General features: G+C 37.7%; 1 protein-coding gene across 3 annotated transcripts in view; it reads left to right on the top strand.

The window, feature by feature from the left end:
• The window catches only part of Diaph3 (diaphanous related formin 3), a 459,276-nt gene that overhangs the window by 48,638 nt on the left and 385,557 nt on the right, over positions 1 to 25,081 (top strand). For all 3 annotated transcript variants that reach the window (XM_041667741.1, XM_041667734.1, XM_041667725.1), the window contains 2 exons: positions 4,660 to 4,827; positions 24,163 to 24,267. In XM_041667741.1, coding sequence (XP_041523675.1) covers positions 4,660 to 4,827; positions 24,163 to 24,267 — 273 coding nt within the window. The remainder of the gene's footprint in view (positions 1 to 4,659; positions 4,828 to 24,162; positions 24,268 to 25,081) is intronic.

Raw genomic sequence — 25,081 nt, 5'->3', positions numbered from 1 at the left:
AATTCTGATCCTTTTGTATCTCATATTACTATCTTCACAGATTTAGAGGCTGGAAGAGGAATGTGCTCATTTTCCTCATTTTTGCCATTGGCTAGTTGTAAGATGGTGAGGTGCAAATTTGCTTTTTCACTGTGTAAATTGGACCTTTTCCCTAAAGCTTAATTCAAAACATTCAGGGAAGATGTACTAATTTTACTTTATTATTTCTATAAATTTTTGATTACAGATGCAATGTTTTCTTTGTGATTTGTAAGTTTGCTGCTATGGAATTTGTTATGGTTGTCTTCTATTTAGACATGCATTTTCTTTATTGCACAGACTAAATTTATATTACTTATGCCCTGCTGTCTTTCATGTTGTTACCTTCATTCCTGACATATATAAAACAAGGTAAAGGACATATATAAACTCACTTTTCTAAGTTTTATTACTTTTAGGCGTTCTTATTTTTAAAAGTACAGGCTTTTGTAGAAAATGAACATTTTATGAGCTCTTGCATCATCCACAAAGCTGTAGTTGTGCACTGCACACTGGCTTTTGAACGCTTCAGTTCAGTTCACTTCCCCACTTACTGACGTGTTTGCATTAATGATGCTGTGTTTACCTTTACTTCATTATAAGTTTCACATGTTAGTTCATTGCACTTTGTGCCTGATAAGAGTTGGGATAGTTTCTATACTTGGAAATTTATTCTCCATGTACAACTACAGAAGTTAGAGCTTCAGCAGTGACTAAAGGTGAAATAACCAGTTCCTTGGTTTATAAAATTACTTCTTTTTTCCTACTTGTTTTCAAAGAGTAGTCAAGACACAGAGTACAAATTGACATAGGGACTATAGCTTCTGCACACATTTTTTGTAGTAGAGAATGCTTATCCTAGTGATTTAGATGCCAGGGGTTTTTCTTTTTTTTTCTTGAGAGAGGGTTGCTCTGTTTAACAGTCCTGGCTGTCCTTAAACTCTCTTTGTAGACCAGGCTGGCCTCGAACTCGCCGAGATCCACCTGCTTCTACTTCTGAAGTGTTGGGATTAAAGGCGTGTGCCGCCACCACTACCCAGCAAGATGCCAGTGTTTTGTGTAAATACATTCTCCTTGTTCCTTATCTATGTGACATAGCTACTTGCTTTGTGCCTCTTGATTCTACAGCTCTTTTCTTTGTCCTAGCAGCAGCTATCTGATGAATTCTCCATTGATTTTTCATTTCTTTTTGTAGATCTGGAATTATACCTCTCGTTATTTCCTTTACTTAGAAAAGCTTAGCAGTTTCTGCTGTACCTAACAGGCCTTCTGGTGGCAGGGTCTCTCAGCTTTTGTCTGTATTTTCCTTATTTTGCTTCTACTTATTAAAGGAATTTTGATAGAGAATTTTAGTACAGTAAGACTTTTTCTTCACAAGTCAAAGTTGTCATTCCCTTTCTCCCTAGAAAAGAAAGGTCTTCCCTTTTTCCAGGCTATTAGAGTTGGAGGCCAGTCAGTTTACTACAGGGAAACCTGAACCCTGTTTCTTTAGTTTGAATTCAGCTCTTCTGCGGCTTTACATGATTTGAGTGCTTGGTGTCTGAACATCACTGAAAGTTGGACAAACTACTGTTTTTTTTTTCACTGTGTGCTTTTATGTGTGAGTGTATGTGAGTATGATGGATGTGTGTGTGTGTGTGTGTGTGTGTGTGTGTGTGTATATGTGTGCATGTGTATGCTTGTGTGTGTGAAAATTCATGAAGGCCAGGGGAGGGCATTGTGATCATTGTCTGCTTCTATCTGTCTATCATTTACAAATATCTAATTTTTAATTATTTTTCTACGTGTGTGTATGTGCACATGTGAGCACAGGTGCCTGTGGAATTCAGAAGGCATCAGATCCTCTGGACTTAGAATCACAGGTGTTGTGAGTAACCCTACCTGGGTGCAGTTAACTGAACTTGGTCACTGCAAGAGCAGTATGCACTTTAACTGCTAGGCATCTCAAGGCTTTTCTTATTCTTAGAGACTGAACCTTGTGCCATATGGAGGACTAGCAAGTGACCTCCTGCCCCACTTGTCCAACAACCTTGATTTGCTGAGTTTACCAGCATCCCTAAAACAACACCTGGCTTTTTTGTCCTGGAGATTTTAACTCAGTACCTCTTGCTTGTGCAGCAAGTGCCTCAGCACCTGGCAGTCCAATTTTGACTTTACCACTGATCTAGCAAGTTCCAAAATCCTGGGGTAGCTTTCTGTTTTAAATCTGATGCCCATTTTTAGAATTAAGGCTGAGTTGTCCTTTGTTACAAGCTCCAGTTTGCTCTGTTTCTTCAGGATATTATGACTTTGTCAGCTGTGTTGAGCACTTCAGCTAACAGTAGCCATGATCCTTTCGAACCCTGGATGTGTCATGGACATTTCACTCAGGTCCTTCCTGGTCTGTATCTAGGAGGACAGCTTGCAGTTACTGAAAGCCTTTTGTGCCTCAGGAAGGATGTCAGTCAGCTTCTGCTTTCCTCAACTGCGGCAAGAAAGAATCATGAAGAGCTGGTGGCACATTTGTCCTCTGGGACTTTCTGAGAGAACTGTAGTTTTCTGATCACTCAGCCAGCAACTATGCAGCAATCAGTATGTCATTGAACACTCAACTGCTCTTTATTTTCCTATCCCTGACCCATGGTGGAAGACAGGAAGGATATTTTTTGTAAACTCAAACTAATGGTCATGAAGAAAGTGCTTATGCTACCTCTTTGCATTTCATTTTTTCTGCCCTCCCCTTCTGTTTTTTTTTTTAAGGAATAATTTCCAAACCTATTTAAGTTTCTTAATGCTACACTCAACATGAATTATACACCTTGATGTACGGCTCAAAAGGAATAAGCGTTGTCCCTAGAGATATATAGGATGTTGAACTCCATTCCCAGAAGTGGGAAGATAGACAACAGGTCTATCTAGTTTTGAGGAATATTTTAATTCAATTTTGAAGTACTTGTGAGATGGAACAAATTTAAGAATGCCACTAGGAACTTCTTTGTTTTTATTTATAATACCTGATAAAATGAAAACACTGTATTATTGAGTAGTGAAGGCATGATGTCAAGAAAAAGCATTTGTACATACATCTCTCCATTCCCCATATTTCTCTGCTCCCTTTCCTTTCCAAGTAACCTCTTTTTCCCTTTTCTGTGTCTTTAGTTTTCAGATGAATTGAAAACCAAGCAACTATCATTTTGCAGCTTTTTGTGTCTTGTTTGTTAGGATGAGAGTAATGGTGGGTTGTAACTGCTTTCTAAGTTTTGCAGTGGTTAACTTAGAAGTTTAGCTCATGTCAAGTAGCCTGTGTTTAAGTACAGTGTATAACATTTTCCCTAAACATTATCTTCATAGACAATTCAGAAGCCTATTTTGAATATAAATATTAGTTTTGCATCTTATTAGTTGACCTAGTTCTTTAGTGAATTAAATAATTGCATGATTGAATTGTATTTTACAAATAAAGATTTTTAGGTGTCAGTTTTCTTTAATGGTTCTATAGCTCTTTTAACAGGATTTTCTTCAAAGGTAACTGAAATAATCTGGTTGTGGATTCACCATTTTGGTAACCACTAAATAATATGACCCTGAGCACTTGAAATTTGGCTGTGCAGATAATAAAGTAACCACTGAACTCAATAACCTGATGTAACTAGTGCTGCTGCAGTATATTCTGCACTTCTATAATCCATGCATTTTTAGTCATTTATTTATTTGTGTATGCAGGTGGATGGGGCAAACTCAGATCATCATTGTTGACCAGTGCCTTTGCCTACTGAACCAATCTTGTTGGTTTCCTATTCATGTTATAGTGAAAACAATAATTTTATATTAATAGCAGTGTTGAGAGATTTACATAATCAGTAATTATGTTTTGAATAACCTTATATTCATGTAATCTTTAAAATTTTTACCTTTTTGATTTTTGAAAGTTTTATTAGTCTTGAAATTGGAATCTAGGTTCTCTGTGAGGACAAACAATTTTGAATGAATGGATAATTAACTTTCTAGCTAATATTAATATATTTTCAAAAACAGTCAGCTGTTTGATCTTGTTACAGAAAACATCCCGTTAAAACAACTACTTCTACTTCATTAGGGGCCTAATCTGTGGGTATCCACAAAGCTCAGATGTAGGCTGGCAGGAGCTAAAAACGATGTTACCAGGTGAGTAAACTATGGAGGCATTACAGTTCAAAATTTAAATTCCTGATCCATGTCCTATTGTGCCACTCCTTGTCCCTTGCTAGGGGACAGTCTGCATGGGAGCACTGGACAAGGGCAGGCACTGCCATAAAGGCCCAGAAGTAACATTTGGTGCCATCACTGCTAGCCGACTTGGCTTTTGCTAAACTGCTCAGTTTGCTCATCTATAAAACAGGTCATCTGGCAATCAGAATCTTTAATGTAAAAATTTGTGACTTTTAAAATCTGAAAGACTCTTGAAGTTGTGTGATTTCCCTTCTGCCTTTTAATAGGATTCCTGCTGGAACCTTTTCAAAACTTGTATACAATACTGCTAACTTTGAAGCTTCTGTTTGTGACTGTCATTGAATGAATCAGTGACGATGTGATTGGCCTGTGTTTTTCTTTGTTTTTGGAACTAGATAAGTGTTAATGCATAAGAAAATATTGACTTGTTTGCTATTTTCTCTTTCTTCATAGCTGGAAAAATTTGCTAGCATAAGAATTCCAGGGAGCAGGAAAGAGAGACCTCCTCTTCACCATCTGAAGATCGCGTTTGGAAGCAGTGACTGCTCCTCGGTGGCTTCAGAGACAGGGGAAAAGCTGCTTTCTGAGAACGAGGTCTTCAAACTCTTTGAGAAGATGATGGTAAGAGTTTCCATTTTTGGTTTTCCATTTTATTCTGTATTTATTAACAACTGAAGTATCAAATGGCATTCTTTTATCTTGAATAGATTGTGTGATCGAGTTCATTTGCTCTTCAGATGGTTGCAGTGCTTTCTTGTCGTAGAATGTTCTGGGTTGTTTCTTTGTCCCTGTTTTATTCCATCCCCAGCTATTAGTGCATCCATGTGACGTCAGGCACTCTCTCAGTTGTCTCTGTAGAACTGAATCTGGTCCCTTTGTGCTGTGCCTTTTCTTGTAGAGACGTATGATGTCCTTTGGTGCCATCTTCATTTGGTCTTTAACTGTGACTTTCTGACAGATTCAGCCTCTGACTTTTAATCTAAATGAACTGATTTGATCAGGAATCCATGCATGTTAAGTACGTTGAAACCATTTGCTACAAATGGATGTTGATTTTATATAGATTGATTTTTATTTATATAGTTGCTACTTTCAAGTTTCATATCTATTATGATTCAAAACAAATATTTGAAGAATGCCATAAGCAGTGCCAGAAGGTAGTGTTTAACAATTCAGTTCTCTATATGTTCAGAGTAGGAAGAAACTACTTTAGTTTTTGAGATCCCTAATTAGCTTCAATGAAAATACAGCAGATAGTAGCATATTACACTGTTTTTGGGAAATTTGCAGAGAAAGTCAGCCCTGGCCAAGTGACAGTTTAGGATTTGAATTAGGCAGAAGGAAAGGCAGTCTCTTGCTATGGAGGACATAAAACACTACACAAAATTGTAGAGCTCAGCTCTGAATTATTTTTGGGACTAGTGAGAGGTCAGAAAAGTTAGATTCGAAAGATAACAGATTATTATTATTATTATTATTATTATTATTATTATTATTTGGTTTTTCGAGACAGGGTTTCTCTGTAGCTTTGGAGCCTGTCCTGGAACTCCCTTTGTAGACCAGGCTGGCCTCAAACTCACAGAGATCTGCCTGCCTCTGCCTCCCATATGAAAGGATTTTCTAAGCCCTTCTGAGGTGTTGTGTGTATTTCTAAATTGTGATTTATTCTGTAGATGTCTGCTGTATTACTTCTGAAAGCTCTACCCATTTTTAGGGAATTGCTTCATTTGCTCATTAGTTTAGGGTTTAAGGTACACGTGAAATTTGGAGCCTATTAATATCTCTTCTATAATTATTCAGCAGGAGTGTTGTATTTGCATCACACATTACTTTTTTATTTTTTTAAAACACAAGTACGTGGTCTAGTGTTAACACGTAGATCATCATAAAGACTCCAGATAGAATATAAAAGTCCAGTTTGTTTTCATAGAATTTTAGTAAGTGCCAGTGACTCTGGATATATTTTTAATGTTTATTACTTGACTTTCACAAACTTTAGACTTGGGAAACTTGTCGCTATTATGTCAACTCCTAATAGAGTGTTAGTTTTCATTTTTACCTACACATTTGGAATTCCTTCCCTGTTGACACTATGAACTGCTATATAATCTTGGCCAAGAACAAAGAAACCTCTTTTTGCTAGCCTTTGTCACCAGTAATGAGGCTTGTTTGAAGGTAGCTCTCTTCAGTTTGACCTTTGCAGGCTTGCCGTGGCAGAGGGCCCTTCCTTCAGTGCAATGAACATGGACCTTAATTATCTGTGAAACTTTGGAATGGTACTATTATGGTTCTTCTAGCTACATTAAAATTCCCTTTTTAAATTCTAATTGTGAGTACCCATCTGAGTAAGTAGAGAAAGCAGCCTATTGCTGTTAAACATTATAGAGAACACATTTTATGATCACATGCAGTTAGTTAAAAGGACAACCATCCAAGAATACCGAATATGGTTTTTACTGTTCTTTTTGTGACTGCTAGGATCACTTATAAGTACAGGGAAATATGTGCAGGTCAGTTGGAGCTTGACTATTGGAAGTGATTCTGGATACTTAATGAATAACTGGACCAGATCACTTATTAAATCTTAATCAGGTCTGCTTGGTAATAGTTCTTTTCAATCAAACATCCTTTTGATTTAGCAGAAGTAGAGTGGAAGTGTTCCTTTGCTGGGGCTGCTAAATCTGCGAAGGATGAGTCATTCCTAAGCCTTCTTCCAAACATACAGAACAGAGTCTGTCCTTCTTTCTAATCCTTCATCATATTAGAATGCTTTGAATGTAAAACCTGCTCTTGGCTCAGAAGGTGAAGGCTGAGGAAACTGAGGAGGGATTTCTTTCCTTCTATAATTGAGAGTTAGAGACTTTTCCCAAAACCACTGTTTGCTTACAGTTGGTTTTATGTCGGTGGAGAAAGCTGGACTTACACTGCACTTGAGCTGTAGTATTTGAAAATATATATTTGTACATATTCTTTATTCTTTGTGAGTTTCACATATGTATACAATATATTTTGATTATATTCAGCCTTTGCCCTCCCTATAATTCTTCCCAGATCTACCCCACTGCTGTACCCCTTCCCAATTTCATATCACCATATATCTATATATCTATACATATATAATACAATATTTATATTTATAATAAATACATAATGTTTATATTACTCACTGAGTCCAATTTGTGTTGCTCATAATCTGGAACGTTGAGAATGCTCAGCCTACTAGGATGCATGGCCTTAAAAAAATCATTCTCTTTCCCCTACAGCCAGTCAACTGTCAAGAGCTTTTCAATTAGGGGTAGGGGCTCACGCACCTCTCCTCCCTCTTGGCTGGAATGGACTGGCTTGATCTTTATAGCTCTGTGCACACAACCACAGCTCCTGTGAGTTGAAGAATACATGGTTCTTTCATATCCAGAAGACACTGTTTACATATGTCCTCCCAGTCTTCGGACCTTAGGACCTTTCTGGATCTTGAGCCTTGAGTGGAGGAAGGAGATAAAGATGTCTCATTTGTGGCTGAGAATAATTTTTTATTAATAAACTTTCTTTGACTGGAACATTTAATAATCAGATATGCTAACCTTTTGGCATTTGTGCTTGCAAAGGTTTCATCATATTTAAAATTTATATGTAGAGTCTTTGTGTCACAATTGTGTAGTTTCAAAAACAATTATTCCTATTTACCAATTATGGAAAGTATTTAATTTGTATAAGAAGTAGCAACTTTATTTTGAAGAACACTTGTTTTTCTTCCTCAAGATAGTCCTCTGAAATATTACTGCCTTGATTATTTAATGAATGCAAAGTATAGTGCAATACTTTAACATTTATCTTTGCTTAGAGAATTGATTTTCTTGGTCTTATAATGGTTTAGTTTCTAGAGCAGTTGTGAAGTTTTAGTTATACATTTAAAACTTTATGTGTATTTATTTGTGTGCATATCTGCATGGATGTGTGTTCCACAGTGCGTGTATAGAGGTTAGAGGACAACTTGCTAAAGTCATTTCTCCTTCCACCATGTGGGTTCCAGGGATTGAACTCAGGTTGTTAGGCTTGGTGTCAAACGCCCTTACTTGCTGAGCCATTTCACTCGTCCTCAGCTAAACTTCCTAAGAGCTTCCTCCAACCCTTGTTTATATTTTGGTACATACTGAAAGCCCATCTTTGTGTTCTGTGGATCTTAGATGTATGAGCTAGTTGGGCTCAACATTGCCAATACATACAACCTTGATACCTAAAATCAACTTTAGTGGAGACTCTTGAACTCTTTCATTGTCTGTAATGAAACTGACTTTTTGAACACCATGAACTTGATAGGTACAGCTGAAAGTGACTTGTTTATTACAGGCATGGTCTCTTAGAATTATCCCTTTCAGAAATGTCTAGCTTACTATATATACCTTACCACCATGACAAGAAAGCATATCTTTCTTCACATTACAAAGTTAATCCATTTAGAGATTCCCGCAGGTGCCAGAGGTAGAGGTGTAGCTGCCCTCCGTTTCCCTCCTTAGCTTTTCTTAGTTAATCTATTGAGTCTCTCCTCTGTAGGATTATACTGGAATGTAGGACCAAGCATTTTGTGGCTTTGGTTATTTATAACTTGCCATTGGTGTCCTATGGGATTTTCTTAGTTTCTGGTTTATTACTGCTAAAACAAATCTCTCTGGACTTAAAACAAAGCAAATGCTATGATTATGTAGATTGGAAATTTAACCTGGTCCTGCAGGCTTCATGAGGTTGAAACCACTGTCAGCTGTAATGTTCAATTATCGCTCATTTGCTTCGTGGGCAAAATCTTGCCAACAAATTCATGCTAATCCAGGCTCACTCAGACAACCCAAAAAAGTCACCATATTTTGAGATACATTGCTGTTATTGTATTTAGGTGTTATCTCCCCTTTCATGCAGTATAATGATTAGGGCAATGAACGTCTTTGTGTGTACCTGTGTTGCATACCATTGGCATACATTGCAAATGCTGGCACTTTCCTTGGTATTGTGACTCTGCTTTCCTCTGGTGTCATCCACTGTTGCCATGTCCTTGATCACTGTCTTTTGTGTGGCTCCCTTCTCCCCCATCTTCTGAGTCTATTCTATTGCATTTACCATTTGGATGTAGAGGTAGGTGGTTCAGTACTGAATCTACCTGGTATTCATATTCTGATACTAGAAAGCCAATATGTTCTAATTTTATTCAAATTAACATACTCTACCTTCTGCAGAGAATAGTTTACTCTGTATGTATTTATAACAGTTTATAATCGTGGACCTTTTCCTTTTGGTTGTGCACCATTTTGGTTGTAAATGGCTATTTAATAATAAATCTTCTAAAAAAATCTGTGACATAGATTTCTGTTTTTGCTATGGGCAGAGTGATACCTTTTTCCTGGTCCTGATTTACATCCTCTCTGTCTAGTCTTCCATCTGTCCCTTTTTTTCCTTACTATTACATCTGTCTCTCCTGTCTTATCTTTATATCCTTTGGTTTTCTCTATACTCTTCCTGCAGCATTGGAGCTGTTCATGTTGTATAATATCTCCCATATGCCTCCTACAGAAGAGAAGCTAAAATTAGTTATCTAAAAGATGTCAAATCTCAACACACTAGAAATGGAACACATCATATTTCCTAAAAAAATGACATCAAATTCTCATTTGTTCTTTAGTTCCCTCTCTGGAAAGCTCACTGAAACCTGAGCCATCCTTTGTCCATTAGGGCATTGGTCCATATTGGTTGACTTCTGACCTTATTATCTCTATCCGTATTTCTCTTCTCCTATAGAACCTCTTACGGGGCAATTACTATGGTTCCTTTTCTTTGGCCTCAACGTGCTTCTATGTGAGAACGCTCTCATTGCATGTCTCAGTGCAAACGTTCTTTAAAACCTTCCCTACTCCTCACCTCTCCTGAGCTGTGATTTCATGAGTGCCTTACAGATTTGTCCTTTATTATTTGAATGTCTGTCTCCCTACTAGATTTACTATTGAGTATCAGAATTCCAAACACATGTCTATTGAATATATGAAACTTCCCAACTTTTAAGATTTTTTTTTTTTGAGACATATGTAGTCTTTGCTGACTTGGAGTTGCTATGTTACAGTCTGGTCTCAAACCCACTGAGATCTATCTGCCTCTTTCCCCAGGGTGCAATTAAAGGCGAGTACCAAGCCAGGCAACTTTTGAGATTTTTAAAGATATTATATCTTTCTCTGCTTTAGACGGTTAGATTGGATGGAGATTAGCTGTAATTGCTATTCTACCAAGTAATACAGAAATGTTAAAAAAGTGAAAGAGATTTTTCATGCATTCTCACCTTTTTTCATTTTCTCATGTTTACTGTTGAGACAATGAACAGTAAGTAAGACAGTTCATCTATCATGATGACATCATCAACAGGCATTAAGCGAGTGCCAGTGATAACAGAATCATTCTGTCAATAATTAAATTCTAGAAATCCTCTCTTGAATGGTGCAGAAGAAAACAGTCTGGTAAAGGTGCTTGAGAGACTTACATATTAATGGAGATGCTTTAATTACTTTCTGGGCAGATATTTATCAGGCTTTTTCATAGCATAGAAGAAATAGAAGAAAACACATCTATAAAATACACCATCTCCGAAGCTTATACTTGAAGTGTCTCCTGGCAATAGAGTTTAGGTGACCTGCTGTTTAATACATAATATTGGCAATTTTATTGAAGGGAAAGGAGAAAGATACTAAAAGTATTGCATTTGTATTGGAAACAGAGTTCAGTATATAATAGAAATGTAAATCTACTTTTGTTGAGTGGTATTTTCCTAGTTGTGGAATATTTAAACATAAGGAACAGTATAGAAGCTAGAAACTAATTCAGTGAAAACCACTGTAGATAAAATTGAAGTTCTTTCGTGTACTGCTTCCAAAACTATAATTTTTCTTTTTCTTTTTTTCTAGGGATGAGTAATGCTTTTTTTCTTTTTTCTTTTTTTTTTTTTTGAGGGGGGAGGCGTTTCTCTGTGTAGCAGCCCTAGCTGTCCTGCAATCCTGGAACTAGCTTTGTAGACCAGGCTGGCCTCAAACTCACAGAGATCCACCTGTCTCTGCCTCCTGAGTGCTGGGATTTAAAGGCGTGTGCCACCAGTGACTAGGGAGATGATTTAATACTTTTAACTCAATAGTTTTCATTTTCATTGTTAGTCTGTAGTTTTCTGTAAAGTAAGCACTAATGTATACTAAACCTCGTATCTGTGAACTATTTGATAAGTCACTGATTTAATGCCCCATAGTACTCTTTTCTACAAATAGGTCCATAGTAGTTCATAGTCACAGTACAACTATCCAAATCAGAAAGGGCACTGAGCTATTTTTATGAGTTAATTCAGAGACATGATTTTTTTTTCTGATAGTACTGATAATTTTTCTTAAAATAACCTACTTCTGAATTGTGTAAGATATTTGACTGTCATGTTATGTTTTCTTCCTCATATTTTTGAGTTTGACATATTTGAAGATTCCAGTCTGGTTTATGTGTAGACTGTGCCTCAGTTTGCGCCAGTGTCATAAGACTGGAAGTTTGGTGAGCCTCTTAGCTGTCAGCATAACTCCTCACACTTTACAGGATGTCTTTTTCCTGATCAGAAGTTAACTGAATATTTTTCACATACATATTTGTCTGTGGTCTACTGTTCTGTGAATTTCCAGCTTGTATCATTTGGTTCTTTTCTTGTTGGGTTTTTGTCTTTAAAGTAATTTGTTTCATTTGTCATAAGTTATGAATAATCTCATGCCCAGTTTTTTCTTAGCCTGAGGCTTGTTATTTTATATTTGTTGATGTTTTGAAGATTAGAAGTAGATTTCAATGTTATATTTATGACTCATGCTTTGTATATATTATTAATGAAATATTTATTTTGTCATCAACTACAGTGCTAGAATTACATCCGTGCAGCACTGTTTGAGTTACCTATTCTTTCCTGTTATCTGTAATCCTCCAGTGTTGTAGATTAGTTACTACCTAGAATATGATGTAATTTGATTTAATAGTTATTTTGTCCCGCTCTACTTTTTTTGTTTTAATTTTCCCCGGCGGTCTCACTGTATAGCTCTGAATGGTACTAAACTAGCTATGGAGACCAGGTTGGCTTCTAAATTACATTTGGCTCAGCCTCTCCAGTGCTAGGATTAGAGGTGTGTGAACTCAGTAGGACTCCCTGCTGTTTTAATGACTCTGCCTATTAGCAGCATCTAAGAAGACCCTTCACCTTACCGTTGCTTTTTTTATTCTTGCATTCTCTGCTTTTGTAATAATTCTAAAATCAGTGAAATACTATTTTAAACATTATGGGATCGTCATTGGAATTACATGGATTTCTTTGCTAATTTAAATAAAATGGATACCTTTTTGATTTTCCCACATGTAGGCATTGCATATTTAAGTCTCTTTTTGAGCAATAAAAACTCACAATGCCTTTGAAAAATGCATTTTATTATTCATTCCTAGGCTTTTTGGTAATATACATGTACTATTTTTAAAATAGTAGCAATCGTCTTTATAAAATAATCTTGTTTATTGACTTTGATAGCCAGTAACTTTTCTGTTATTAGATTTTATTGTTATAGACTATTTCATATTTTTTGTGTGTTCAATTAGAATATCCATGGATTATGGCAGTTGTTCTCATTCTTTATTTAGTTCCCTGCACTGAGCAGATTTGTGTAATAAAAGGTTGTAAATTGTCTTCACTGTTGAGAATGTTTCTTTACACTGAGACTTTATTCTTAACTTTTAAATTAACCTGAGGGAGCTAGAAGCTGTTCTTTACTAAAAATTTCTTTGTACCCAACAACAACATGTCCTAACATCTAAAATCTTACTCTTGTTCTTAAATTGAGGAACATCCTGGGCTAATCCAATAATAACCATTTTTTTTCCTGTCTTTCATGGATACAGCACTGGTATCTCTTTCTTCCATCCCAAGATACTTAACCTTTTCTGTACCCTCTCACCCATTTTGTATTCTACTTAAATTTCCCTTATTACCCTGTCCCTCACTAGACTGTGTCTCCTATATAGAGTAGGTGCTGGAATCTCTTCTCCAATAATGATTAAATGAGTAACTATGATATGTACACGATGTGTGGAATATATCACTTTTCCAAACTATTTGTCACAGTCATGCTATTTAGTTTCTAAATGTTACCACGGAACTTGGCTTCACTCCTTTGGATTCAATATCTCATTAATAAAATAATTTTGAATGAGATTAGAAGGACAGTTTTATTAGCCTTGAGAGAACACCAAAGTAGACAAGTCATAAGTCTTGGCAGATGCTGGGGAGGGAGATGAAGAAAGGGAGAGAGACATTGCCTGCCTTGCCTTTTAAGTTAGGAAGCAGGCAATGGAAATACAGCAAGATGGCAGAAGGGTGAAAGCCTTCATAGAATGACAAAGAAAGCAGGGACAGTGTGTCAGTGATTCTTCTCTGAGTAAGCTGAAAAGCAGGGAACCTCTTCCTTTTCTTCAGTGTCTTCCTCTCTTTCAGCTACATTGTTGATCTCCTTTGCTGAACCTGCCTGAGGGAGGCATGGCTTTCTTCCTCATCTGCCTCCAGGAGGTGGCCAAGACTTGTAAATGGCTTGGTGCTTAGAGTTCTTCTCTCAGACTCTAAAAAAATTGTTCTCAAATTTCCTCCCAAATCCATTTTAAAATTCTTTTATTATTTATACTAAGAACCCAAACCTGATACTGTGGTTTCTGAATAACTGGCAGAGGATTGGTATTGTCAGAGTGGACACACGGGAATGACACTTTTCATTCTTATTCTCGGTGCTATTGGGTTAACTCATAGGTATTCCTCTACTCAGGCAAATGAATGTCTGTTTTGAGGGTCACCAAAACTTTTAATAAAAAGAACCTGTGTACCCAACCTCTATTTAATTGCCATATGTTCCTATTAGCATCTCTATCCAATATCAGTATTCTTTACACAGTCTTTTTTTCATGTCACAAGAACGCTTCATTTCATACAACCCTAAAGGTCCATTTATGCTGACCAGATGATGTGTGAGAGGTTCTGGGGAATGCTTTGTTTTGTGGCCTCTGTAAGTTGTCACTCTTGTGCCTCTCAGTTGGTTGGAAATAAAAACCTTTTATTTAGTAGTGACTTAAGAGTAGCCGAAATACAATGCAGCTGTAAGGAGAAAGAGGGTGCAGTCGTCTGTGTGTTGGGGGCGGGTTGGGGCGGGTGGTTGGTGGTATATCAGTTTGATTCATGATTTGCTTGTGCCAGGGTATAATGGAGGTGCTCGGCTGTTTTCTTGAGGAAGTAAATGGCTTAGGAAACTTGGTGGCAGTTTGTGCCACCAATAGACTGGTCACAGAGAGGCATTTTGAGAAGGTAAATATTATGGTAATGTTTAAATGTGTGATGTCCGTCCTCCACTTGGAAGTTTGCAGGAGAATTCTCTTACATCTACAGAGAGCTCCTGTGTCTCAGTTTTGTCCTGTGAGAAAGTCGACCTTGGTGTCTGAGGTTGAGCGCCTATTTAATGTGTAATGTAATTTATGAGGAATGCCCGGTGTTTATGAAAGTTTCAGAGTAAGGGAATGTGACACTTTTTAATCAATAGTGGTGCTCTCACCCAAATGATTATGTAATGGGTGTCTGTTCTGTTGGGTGACTCTGAATATTCTTGATAGTCTAGGCATTATTCCCAAATAAATCACACTTGGGAATCACCTTGAATATTCATTATACTTCTTGTTTTGTTCTACTAAAATTAGAGTATATACAATAAAAGCGATATTTAATTGTTATTGTCTTTATTGGTTCTTGATATTGGCATGAAGACAATTTGGAATTTAGTTTTTAATTGAGATAAAACTATAGTGGTTCTCAACCTTCCTAATGCTGCTACCCTTTAATACAGTTCCTCATTTTGTGGTGACCCCCAACCATAACATTATTTCATAATTTGGCTATTGTTATGAATCAGAATGTAAATATCTGATATGTGACCCTGAAGGGATTGTAACCAATAGGTAGAGAACCATTGGTTTGTACTGTTCACATAAATTTAAAATTGTTAGACAAAAGAAAAACTTCACTTTATGTACTGACAGCTGAATGTAGTAAAGTCGTAATAAAGTTAATTCTAAGTTGCAGATTCTTGCTAGTATTTCCATTCTACCTTCCATTCCGTTGTATTTCATATTCCACTTTATGTATATCTGAAGATGTGCCTGTGTATGTGTGCATGCATGCTTGTGTCTTTTATGTGGAAGTCAGCTGTCAGTCTGTAGGAGGTGTCTATCTTATTTTTAGAGACAGACTCTCTGTCTGGGACCTGGAGGCTTGCTGTTTTCAGGCCAGTGAGCCTCAGGGATCCTCCAGTCTTTGTCTCTTCAGGGATATGGTTACATGCCTATGGCAGCATGCCTGGCTTCTGGCATGGGGGCTGGGTGTCTAACTCAAGTCCTCATGCAGTGTAGCAAGACCTTTATTGACTGAGTCATCTCTACAGCTCAGATTCTTGCTTTTGTTTATCATTCAGTTTTTTTATCTATTTTTAAACCCAGTTTAATCATCAAAGTTATTGTATTCCTAAAGAAAGACTTAGTTAATATTGGAATAAGGCCATGGAAACTTTACTTTTTTCAGTTGGCATGAAACCTATTCATGGTAGTGAAAATATACCTCAGTGTGGAGGTAAACACTAAGAAGATTGTTTGATATTGCATGATGTGGAAGAGAAATGCAAATGTGCTTAAGAATAGAGTTGTACTTTTTGTGGATATTTGGGTGTAATTATGCTTTTAGGATGTTGAACTTCATGGTCCCAAGACAGATAATTGGGGTATCAGGAGTACCTCCCCTTATGATACAGTTTGTGGCTGTAGTGATATGAATAAATACGTTGTAGAGAGAATGATTATTTTGGTTTGAGCCCTTGAAACAATACACAAACACTATTGAAATCCAGTGATATCCGTTGCTTGAAGAATTAGTATTTGGTTTTCCCGTTGCTGTATTCATTTTTATCTCCCAGTGATTTTTATCTTCTCATTGATTCCTACAAATGTATTGATCAATGATTATAATGTTTTTCCAGTATCCATTTTGTGACTGTTTGTTGCCATGCCTTTGCCTAGCATGTGCTTATTTTGCATTCTGGCAGAAGTCCCTCACACCTGACCATCTTCAACTAACTGATTGTATGTATTTGCCCAGTGTTCAAATAGTCAATCATTTTCAATTTAATCTGACTCTCCATGGTGTTAACTATCCCACTCAACTTGATGTATGTAAATTTAATGAGCATGCTGTCTTGTAAAATCTACACTCATGAATGAAAATATTGAGTCTAACATTTGTAATTCAGTTGAAAAAATGCCCACTCTCTGGTTGCCATTCTCTACTCAATTGCTCTTTACTGTCTAAATATGCTCATATATTAAGTTTATATCTCTTTCTCAGTTTTGTTGACGATAGAGTAGAAATATTTACTACATGCCAATATTTTATCAGCATATGACTCAGTATGTATAAAAGCAGTAGCAAAATGATGAAGTTTTGGCATATAGGACTTTCTGGCTTTATCCAACTGATAGAGAAAATGTTTTGGAGTGTCTTCTTGGTTGCTACTGGCTTGACCTCCTTTCCAGTCTGGGCCTGCCCTGATTCATTCAGTACCTTTGTTAAAAAGATAAGGCCTAGGAAGGTGAGGAGGGGGAGAAGGGTGGGAGGAGGGGGAGGGAAATGGGAGGCTGGGAGGAGGTGGAAACTTGTTTTTTGTTTTTGTTTTTTTCTCCTTTTCTCAATAAAAAAAAAGGCAAAAAAAAAAAAAAAAAGATAAGGCCTAATTCTTTCCTTGGGTGGACATAGCACCAGGCAAAGGGCAAGCTTGGTGACATTTGGGAGGCATGTCAGCCTCATTCATTATGCGCAGGTACTATTGGACAGTGCTCAGTTCCACACTGACCCTGATTGCATGTCACTGAGGTCTGTGTACTTCTACTGTGCTCCTTTGCATTTACGGTGGATTTCAACTTGTCTTCTTTATAGCATGGCATGCTGTTGTCTGAAGGCAGTTGAGAGTCTTCTAGGAGTAGCAGTTGCTTAGCACCTTAGGCTAGCTCCCTGTTTCAAACTTTACCCTCTTCTCATGATTGTTGTAAAATAGGACTGGGAAATTCTGGATGGGAAGTTTTGTTTGTGCATTTAAAAATGTTCAGTGAGGACTATGCATTGTGAAAGATGCAACAAGTTGCATTAAAACAAAACAAAAAAACCAAACAAACACCTGGTGTGTAAGCTGAACAAGGAAGGCATGTGGAGTAAAGCAAAAGTATTGACTACATGAACCTAAGAGACTGGAAAAAGGAGAGACAAGTAGGAATTCATGTCTTCTCCTCACCCCTGCAGCACACTCCCTAAAGAACCTTCTCTGCTCAATCAGAAACCAAAGAAAACATAAACAAGAAGAACACCTTGCTTCTCCATCTTTCCAACACCTCTTCATTCATCCTAGTGGTGTTGGGTGCTGCAGTGTGTGACACAGTATACCCTTTTGTCCAATCAGCTCCACCCACAAACTGTTCATTGCAGTAAGTCATTGGTTCGGTTCAAGTGCTCTGTTGCACCATCATCACTGGAACTTCACCGACACCATCCTGCGGTTGCCCCAGGTCATGGAGATTGGGCTGTTATCTTCTAGTAGGACCAATCCCTTCATGGCTCCAGCAGGTCATAGATGGTAGATGATAGAGGGGCCTACTAAAGACCTGGGATTTGGGTCTGAATGATAGCTGAGCTGGCCAGTCTGGGTCACTGGGACCTTGCCTCTCAGGTAACGTGAGTAGCCAGGTCTTCTAGGCCCATGCCATAGGGGCCAGGTCTCCCGTGCCCATGGTGTGGTGTGGGGCCATCAACAAGCGGCAGTTCCAATGAATGTAGGAATAATTGATGGAAGAACTGGTTTGCATGAAGACAAAGTACCAGAGTGGAGATGTCAGTGAGCTAAAAGAAAAGGTTTGCAAGCAAGGGAAATTGCAAGATGGAAGATTGAGGTCAGGGACAGGAGTGTGGAGCTGGTATTTGAGGGAGGGCAGCTGGTTATGAGATGTTGAAAAGGACCAGCAGTGACCTTGAGGGTGGGGCCTGAAGAAAGTAAAAGTAAAGTTTACAGGTGAAATCCACGGCCTTCATGTGAATGCTGTGAACTAAGCTATAGTCTGTATTTCCAGCCACCCTCTTTCATGTCCAGGATCCAGTCACAGTTTGCATTTTGTCCCCATAGATATTCAGTGATAGGTTCTTATCTTTTATGACTGACACTTTTGAAGAATCTTCCTTATTTTGTAGAATGCTCTCAATCTGAGTTTGTCTGATTTTTGTTTTCCCCATGTCCTTCCCTGGAATTAGACTGAGAAATGCTTTGGGGAGAATATCATAGAGCTGATGTTTCCTTCCCAATGCATCATTATCAGGGGATATGTCATATTGCTATCTATGGTTGTGCTAGCCTGGGCTATCATGGAAAGTAGAGTCTTCAGGGTGTGTCTTCTGCAAAGTTACTGTTTTTTCTTTTATTAACAGGAGTTTGGCACAGTTGTAGCAAACTACTTATCAGGTTTATAATTATGTCTACTTTTATCTATAACATATATTTGATGAAATAGTAAGCTGTCATATTGGGGCTCTTAAATTACCTGTAGTTATACTTTCATTTTCTGACTTTATTTACAGTGGAGAAGGTATCGCATATTACATTTGGAAGGAAGAATCAGTCCATTCGTGATGATTTATATTGCTCATTTAGGCAATCTATGAGAGTTCTTTTTAATTTTTAGCTATGTTAGAAGCCTCATTTTAATGAAGGAAATTAGTTTTAGATGCCACAGTGGTTCTGGTTGATGCTCCACCCACCCCATCTGTATTTCTCCAGGGTGGCCAATGTAAACCTGAGAAAATGAGGGTCCTTAAATAACTTATTTTATATTCTTCAGGAATTTGCTTCCCCCTGTCCCACAAGTCCTAACTCCCAGGCCTGGTCAACTGGAGGGTGTTGAGGCTGGCTTCTCTAGAGTATTCAGACTGTGCTGCGAATTTAGATTGAAGTGGTACTTCACAGTTGACATCCTTGTCTCCCCCTCTCCCCTTATCCTGAGATAGTCTGCATAATCCAGCGCATTGGTCTGTAGTTTGATCACCCACTACTCTCTTTTTTTTTTAGAAGCTCTACTAAGAAGATGGAGACTTGATTATTTTGAGAATATGAACCAAGACATACAAAAATTGTTGTCTTGTTCATTCTGTTCATTCCCAGTCTTATCCTGCTCAGTTTTGTAGATAGTCTTCTGAGAGGCCTAGTCTCTCTGGAAGTGTGTGTGTGTGTGTGTGTGTGTGTGTGTGTGTGTGTATGCATTTTCTATGACAAAATTTCCTGTGTATTTCTTGGATACTTTATTACCTCTCAGTGCTTGGTGCTATTGTTTTAGGAGTTTTTCTTATTAACCCTGTTTTCTATAGATAAAAATCTATTTTGAAAATCTTGTATTATTTACTTCCATATGATTGATTATTTTTTTCTCCATCCTTTCTTTTTTTCTTTGCAATATATTTTCCTCCTGAATATATAGAGACTAATAATTAGTTAGGTGTAGTCACATGCCTGGGGTGCTGTATCATGCTTTGCTTTGTGTTGGGAGTTCAATAAATCCAGTTTTCTTTCTCTATCACCCTTTCCTGTTAAAATAGGGCACTAGGATTCTGTCATCTCAAATTTCTCAGGAAGAAAACTTCCATACTTAAGTAAGAGAGTTGCCATAAATCAATCACAAGTGTAATTGTGTACAAGGTAAGGGTCTCTAGAGACACCTGAGCCAGTAGCAATACTGATACCTAGATTGGCATATGGGAGGGTCTTTATTAAGGGAACTGTCTTGAACGATTATGGAACCTCATTCCCAGCCAGACCAGTATAGACAAGTAGAGAATGAGAGAGACTAGGGGGCACCTAGTGGTTTCCATTGCAAAGGCCTAGTACCTGAGAACCTGGAATGTAGAACTAGAGTAGACATGACCCAACTTCCAGAGTTTGAAGGCTGTAGAACCAAGATCAGGAAAGAAGGGTACCCACTTGATAAAGTAAGTTCACCTTCCCTTTGCTCTTTGATGTATAAGCTGGCATTCGGGCATACCTGGCTCGCCCCTTGGATACCTGGCAGAGTGTGTACCCTTGTGTGCACACCTAGTATTCAGGCAGTAACCTTAACCTGCTGTGTGATCTCTGTGCACATGCCTTGCGCTCCTCCCTTTAAAATGTGGAGTCCTATCTGCTCCCCCTTCATTCTCTCTCTGTTTCTCTTCAGGAGGCCACGCACCCCCTTACTCTCTCCCCTCTCTCCTCTCTCTCTTCAATAAAATTCTCTATGAAGGCGCTGCCTGCATGGCGTGTCTCTCTCTCTCACCCACCTGTGGCCGCCACCCACTGTTTTTAAAATTATAACACCGGCCCTCAACTGATTGGATAGTACTTGCCCCATTGGATGAGGGTGAATCTTCAGTCCATTGATTCAAGTGGCCAATTTGTTCAGGAAGTATTCTCTCAGACACTCTCTACTGATTTCCAGCTAACTGGATAGCAGCTCTCACAAACATTCTTAGTCATGGATGAATGTCCTCTGGTAACACCTCTTTGAAAAGAGAGCAGTGGCTTTAATTTTTTTTTTAATTTCAACTCTTTATTTTGAAATTTTAATTGATTTCAGCTCAACCAGTAAGTTACCTGTTCTTAATATTTTGTTCCTATTAAACATTTGAATTTGATGTTGTAAGTAATTTAATACAGATCATAGATGCTTCTAGGTCTCCCTACTTTTTATAACAATTATTTAACTCTGACTCTTTCTTCGAGTGTAGATCTTTTTATGTTTAATTGTCACTTAATAATTGCACATAGTCATGATTTCCGGTGTGAATCCAACACATAGATCCAATGTGCACCCATCAAAGCAAGGAAATTAATATGCCTTTAACCTCAACCATTTATCATTTCTTTGTGTTAGAAACACTGAACTTTTTTTCGTTTTAATATGCAAATAAATCAGGAATTACAGTCACCCAATTGTGCTGTAGAATGTTAAAACTTATTATATTTTATACCCCTAACCAGCTCTCTTTCTTTCCTCTACACGTACCTGCCTCTGGCACAGTGCTCATCATCTACTGTATATGTCCTCAGAGACCAACTTTTTTTTTTTTTTTTAAAGATTCATTTATTTATTATATATACAGTGTTCTGCTTGCATGTATACTTGCAGGCCAGAAGAAGGCACCAGATCTCATTACAGATGGTTGTGAGCCATCATATGCTTGCTGGGAATTGAACTCAGGACCTCTGGAAGAGCAGTCAGCGCTCTTAACCTCTGAGCCATCTCTCCAGCCCGAGACCAACTTTTTTACCTTCCATTTATGAGTGATAAAATACACTACTTGTTTTTTTTGCCTGGCTTATGGGCAGTAAAATTTTCTATAGATCAAAGTGGTTTACCTATATTCATAATTAAGAATTCAGTATAATGTCATAGTGTACCATGTAACTATGATTTAACTGAGACAATTGGCCTAACCATTCAAGGAGCCATACGGAAAGATCTCTGAATATCTGTTTCATTGCTGGTGTGGTGTTTTGGTATTCATGCACTACAGTTTTGGAGCAAAATACTGTGTTAGTAGAACTTGAAAACAGCAGTACAGCTATATCCTATGGAATTCTTAATTTCTGGACTATTTAATGTTCCTTAAACCCATGTCATACTGCTTACTATGTGAGTTTACATGTTACTTTCAGTTTTTCATTTTATGTCTAATCACTTTGATTAGAACCTGAGTGGTGCTGATTTCTTACATCACCATTATCATTGTGTGTGTCCACGATGTGTGTCTTAGTCAGTGTTCTATAAACTATGCAGAGACCTTGGGGACATTCAATCAGTCATGGGACTGAAGAAGTAGCTGAGAGCTCTACATTCAGATGAGAAGGCAGAGACTCCATGGGTTTTTGAAACCTCAAGGCCCACTTCCACTTACTTTCTCCAACAAGGCCACATTTCCTAATCTTTTGAAATAGTACCACACCCTGGTGACCAATTTGTCAGGCCATGGAGGCCATTCTTACTCAAACCACACAGTGTGGAGTGCCACTGCATTCTTGTGGGAGATCAGAGGACAACTCTATGGACTCTTTTACACAGGGATCAAATACAGGTCTCCAGGTCTGCAGAGCAAGCTCCTTACAAAGTTAGCCATTTAAAAGATGGCTTCTCTTTACATCAGCCTTTGTTTCCTAGGGTTAACGTAGGAATGTTTCTTATAACTTGTCTTTTTGAATGATATCCTCCCTGTCCCTTGCCACAATCAAGTGTCCCCTGGAATTCCATAAATCTAAAAAAACTCCCATCCATCCATCCATACACACATACACACACATACACACACAGTGATGCTCGTGTACACATGAATGCATGTGCGGAGGGTAGTGAACAACTTGCCGTAATCAATTCTCACCATCACGTGAGTCACTGAGCTCGAACTCAGGTTGTCAGGCGTGGCAGGAAGACTCTGAGCCATCTTGCTGATGCCTCAAAATTATAGGTGAGGGTAAAGCCTATTGAGAAACATTTGCTTTGAGGGGGAAATGGGGCAAATAAACTGTTGCTTATTTAGGCTCTTTTCTTAAGGCCAAGGTGGGGCATTACTTCCTTTTGTCAGCCAGTTCAACTGGAAGTTCCAAGATCTCAAAATTTCTTAGCTTTCTCCCGCCTCCCCTTTCCTTCTTTCTACTGGGTCTTTTTTGTATAGTCTAAGCTGACCTTGAACTCATGATCTTCCTGCCTCAACATTCCTAGTGCTCAACATAGCTATCCATTGTAAATATTTCGATCAAGATGAAATGAAAGGAATTGCTATAAAGTGCTAGAATTGTTTGGTGTCAGATAAATGAATTATTTTTACTGTTTGAAGAATGAGTGTATCATTCTTGGGAGAAATTAAGCTTGCTGGGTTGCATAGGTTATTTGAAGTTTCAATTTTTATGTATTCATTTGTAGAACTAGAATTTATACATACAGTTGTTTACGAATCATCTCATGTGTGGTCCGTGACTGTGGTCCTGAGGAAATTATTGATGCTGTTCTTCCTCACTAGCCCTTTTGTCTCCCAGCTTCTACCACAGCAACCTCTTAAGCAATTATTTATGGAATTCATATGATTTTGTGGCTACTTGGATTATTAGTCATAATTAGTCTTACAGCAAAGTATAGGATGCTTAGATCCTTTGAGAAATGTTAGGCTTTTATCTTGTTCCAATTCACGAATTCTTGTATTCATTCAGAAATTCAACTTTTATGTTACTTAGTTCATTCAGTAAATTAACTGCTTAATATTTTTGATAGGGGTAGACAGAAAGGATTAAAACCATAGCATATTATGTCATTTTCTTGCATTAGTATTAGGTATCTGGTATTATGCATATTCCTGTAGCTATCCTGGAAGGTGGTGGTTTATTTACTTTTTATTTTTATAGTATGCAGATTATCTCTTTAAAACAGTACAAGATAGCTTCAGGTGCAGCTGTTGTAAAATAAATAAATATATTGAAATTTTGAATCCTAATGACCTTATGAAAGGCAGAAATCTGCAACTGTCTAATTATCTATAGTGATGTGAATATAATTTTAATAGCCTGCTGTGAATTTAAAGCCTTTCTGGTAAGTGTTTTACCTGTTAAATGATCTAGAATGCTTTCTGTGTACCTAGCTCTCCTTCCTTCAGGCAGAACCATGTGTAAATCATTCCAAAACAATTAATGCTGCTTTAGTCACAAATTATTGATTTTTCTGTTTCATAGAGTGTATGTCGAACTGCTGCTCTACTTAGATTCTAAAATCGGGCTTTTTAATTGTGTTTTCCAGGAAGATATGAATTTAAATGAAGATAAAAAGGCACCATTGCGGGAAAAGGACTTCAGTATCAAAAAAGAAATGGTGATGCAGTACATTAATACTGGTTCTAAGACAGTAAGTAAAGCTGTCAGGTTGAAAAATAATGCTGCAACATGCAATGTGGAAAACAATGCATTTGTCTAATGAAGTGCTTAAGCTTCTGCAAAACTGCAATCAGAAGGCTTTTGAATGCATAATTAGAACCGAGTATTATAACAAATTAGCTTAAGATATGTCCCATATTATTAACTTTTTTGTGGGAAGGGTTGGGCTTTGGGTTTTGGGCAGTCTCACTGCTAAGTAACACAGTGATGTGTTCTGAAACCTTACCTTGTTAGTGAATTAAGATAGTCATTGATTCCCAGGGTTACATATAAGTGGGATTGTATTTGTACCCTCTCCCTAAGTTAGAACTCACAGTCATCATTTCCCTGGTGTGCAGTTTTCTATGGGTAAGATCATCTTATAACACATTACAAATGGAAGTATTGAAAAGAACATCGTATCTCCCCATAGTGACCAATTTTTCAGGGAAACATGAAAAGGAACCTAAAAACTGACTCTATGTCTGAGAAACTGTGATTGCCCTAAAGAATCTGTTACATTTTCTTCATCGAAAAACAAATGAGTTTGGTAGAATTTGTGAAAAGTGGGGATTGGATAAAAAATATAAAATGGAAGCGTTCTAATTTGCTTTGTTTTTGCTGTAATCAAACACTGACCATAACAATGTGGGGCAGAAAGGGTTTATTTCACCTTACAAGTTCTAGTGCAGGAACCTCGGGGATGAGTCCTGAAGCAAAGATCATGGAGGGGAGCTGCTTGCTGGCTTGCTCTCCATGGCTTGCTCAGCCTGCTTTCTTTTTTAGTCCAGACCACAAGGCCAAGT

The sequence above is a fragment of the Microtus oregoni genome, unplaced genomic scaffold (assembly GCF_018167655.1).
Source record: "Microtus oregoni isolate MIOR12 unplaced genomic scaffold, Mior012 000001F_ref0000356, whole genome shotgun sequence".
In the NCBI taxonomy this organism is placed as follows: Eukaryota; Metazoa; Chordata; class Mammalia; order Rodentia; family Cricetidae; genus Microtus; species Microtus oregoni.
Note: the sequence above shows the minus strand (reverse complement) of the source record. Positions and strands in the feature narration are given on the sequence as shown.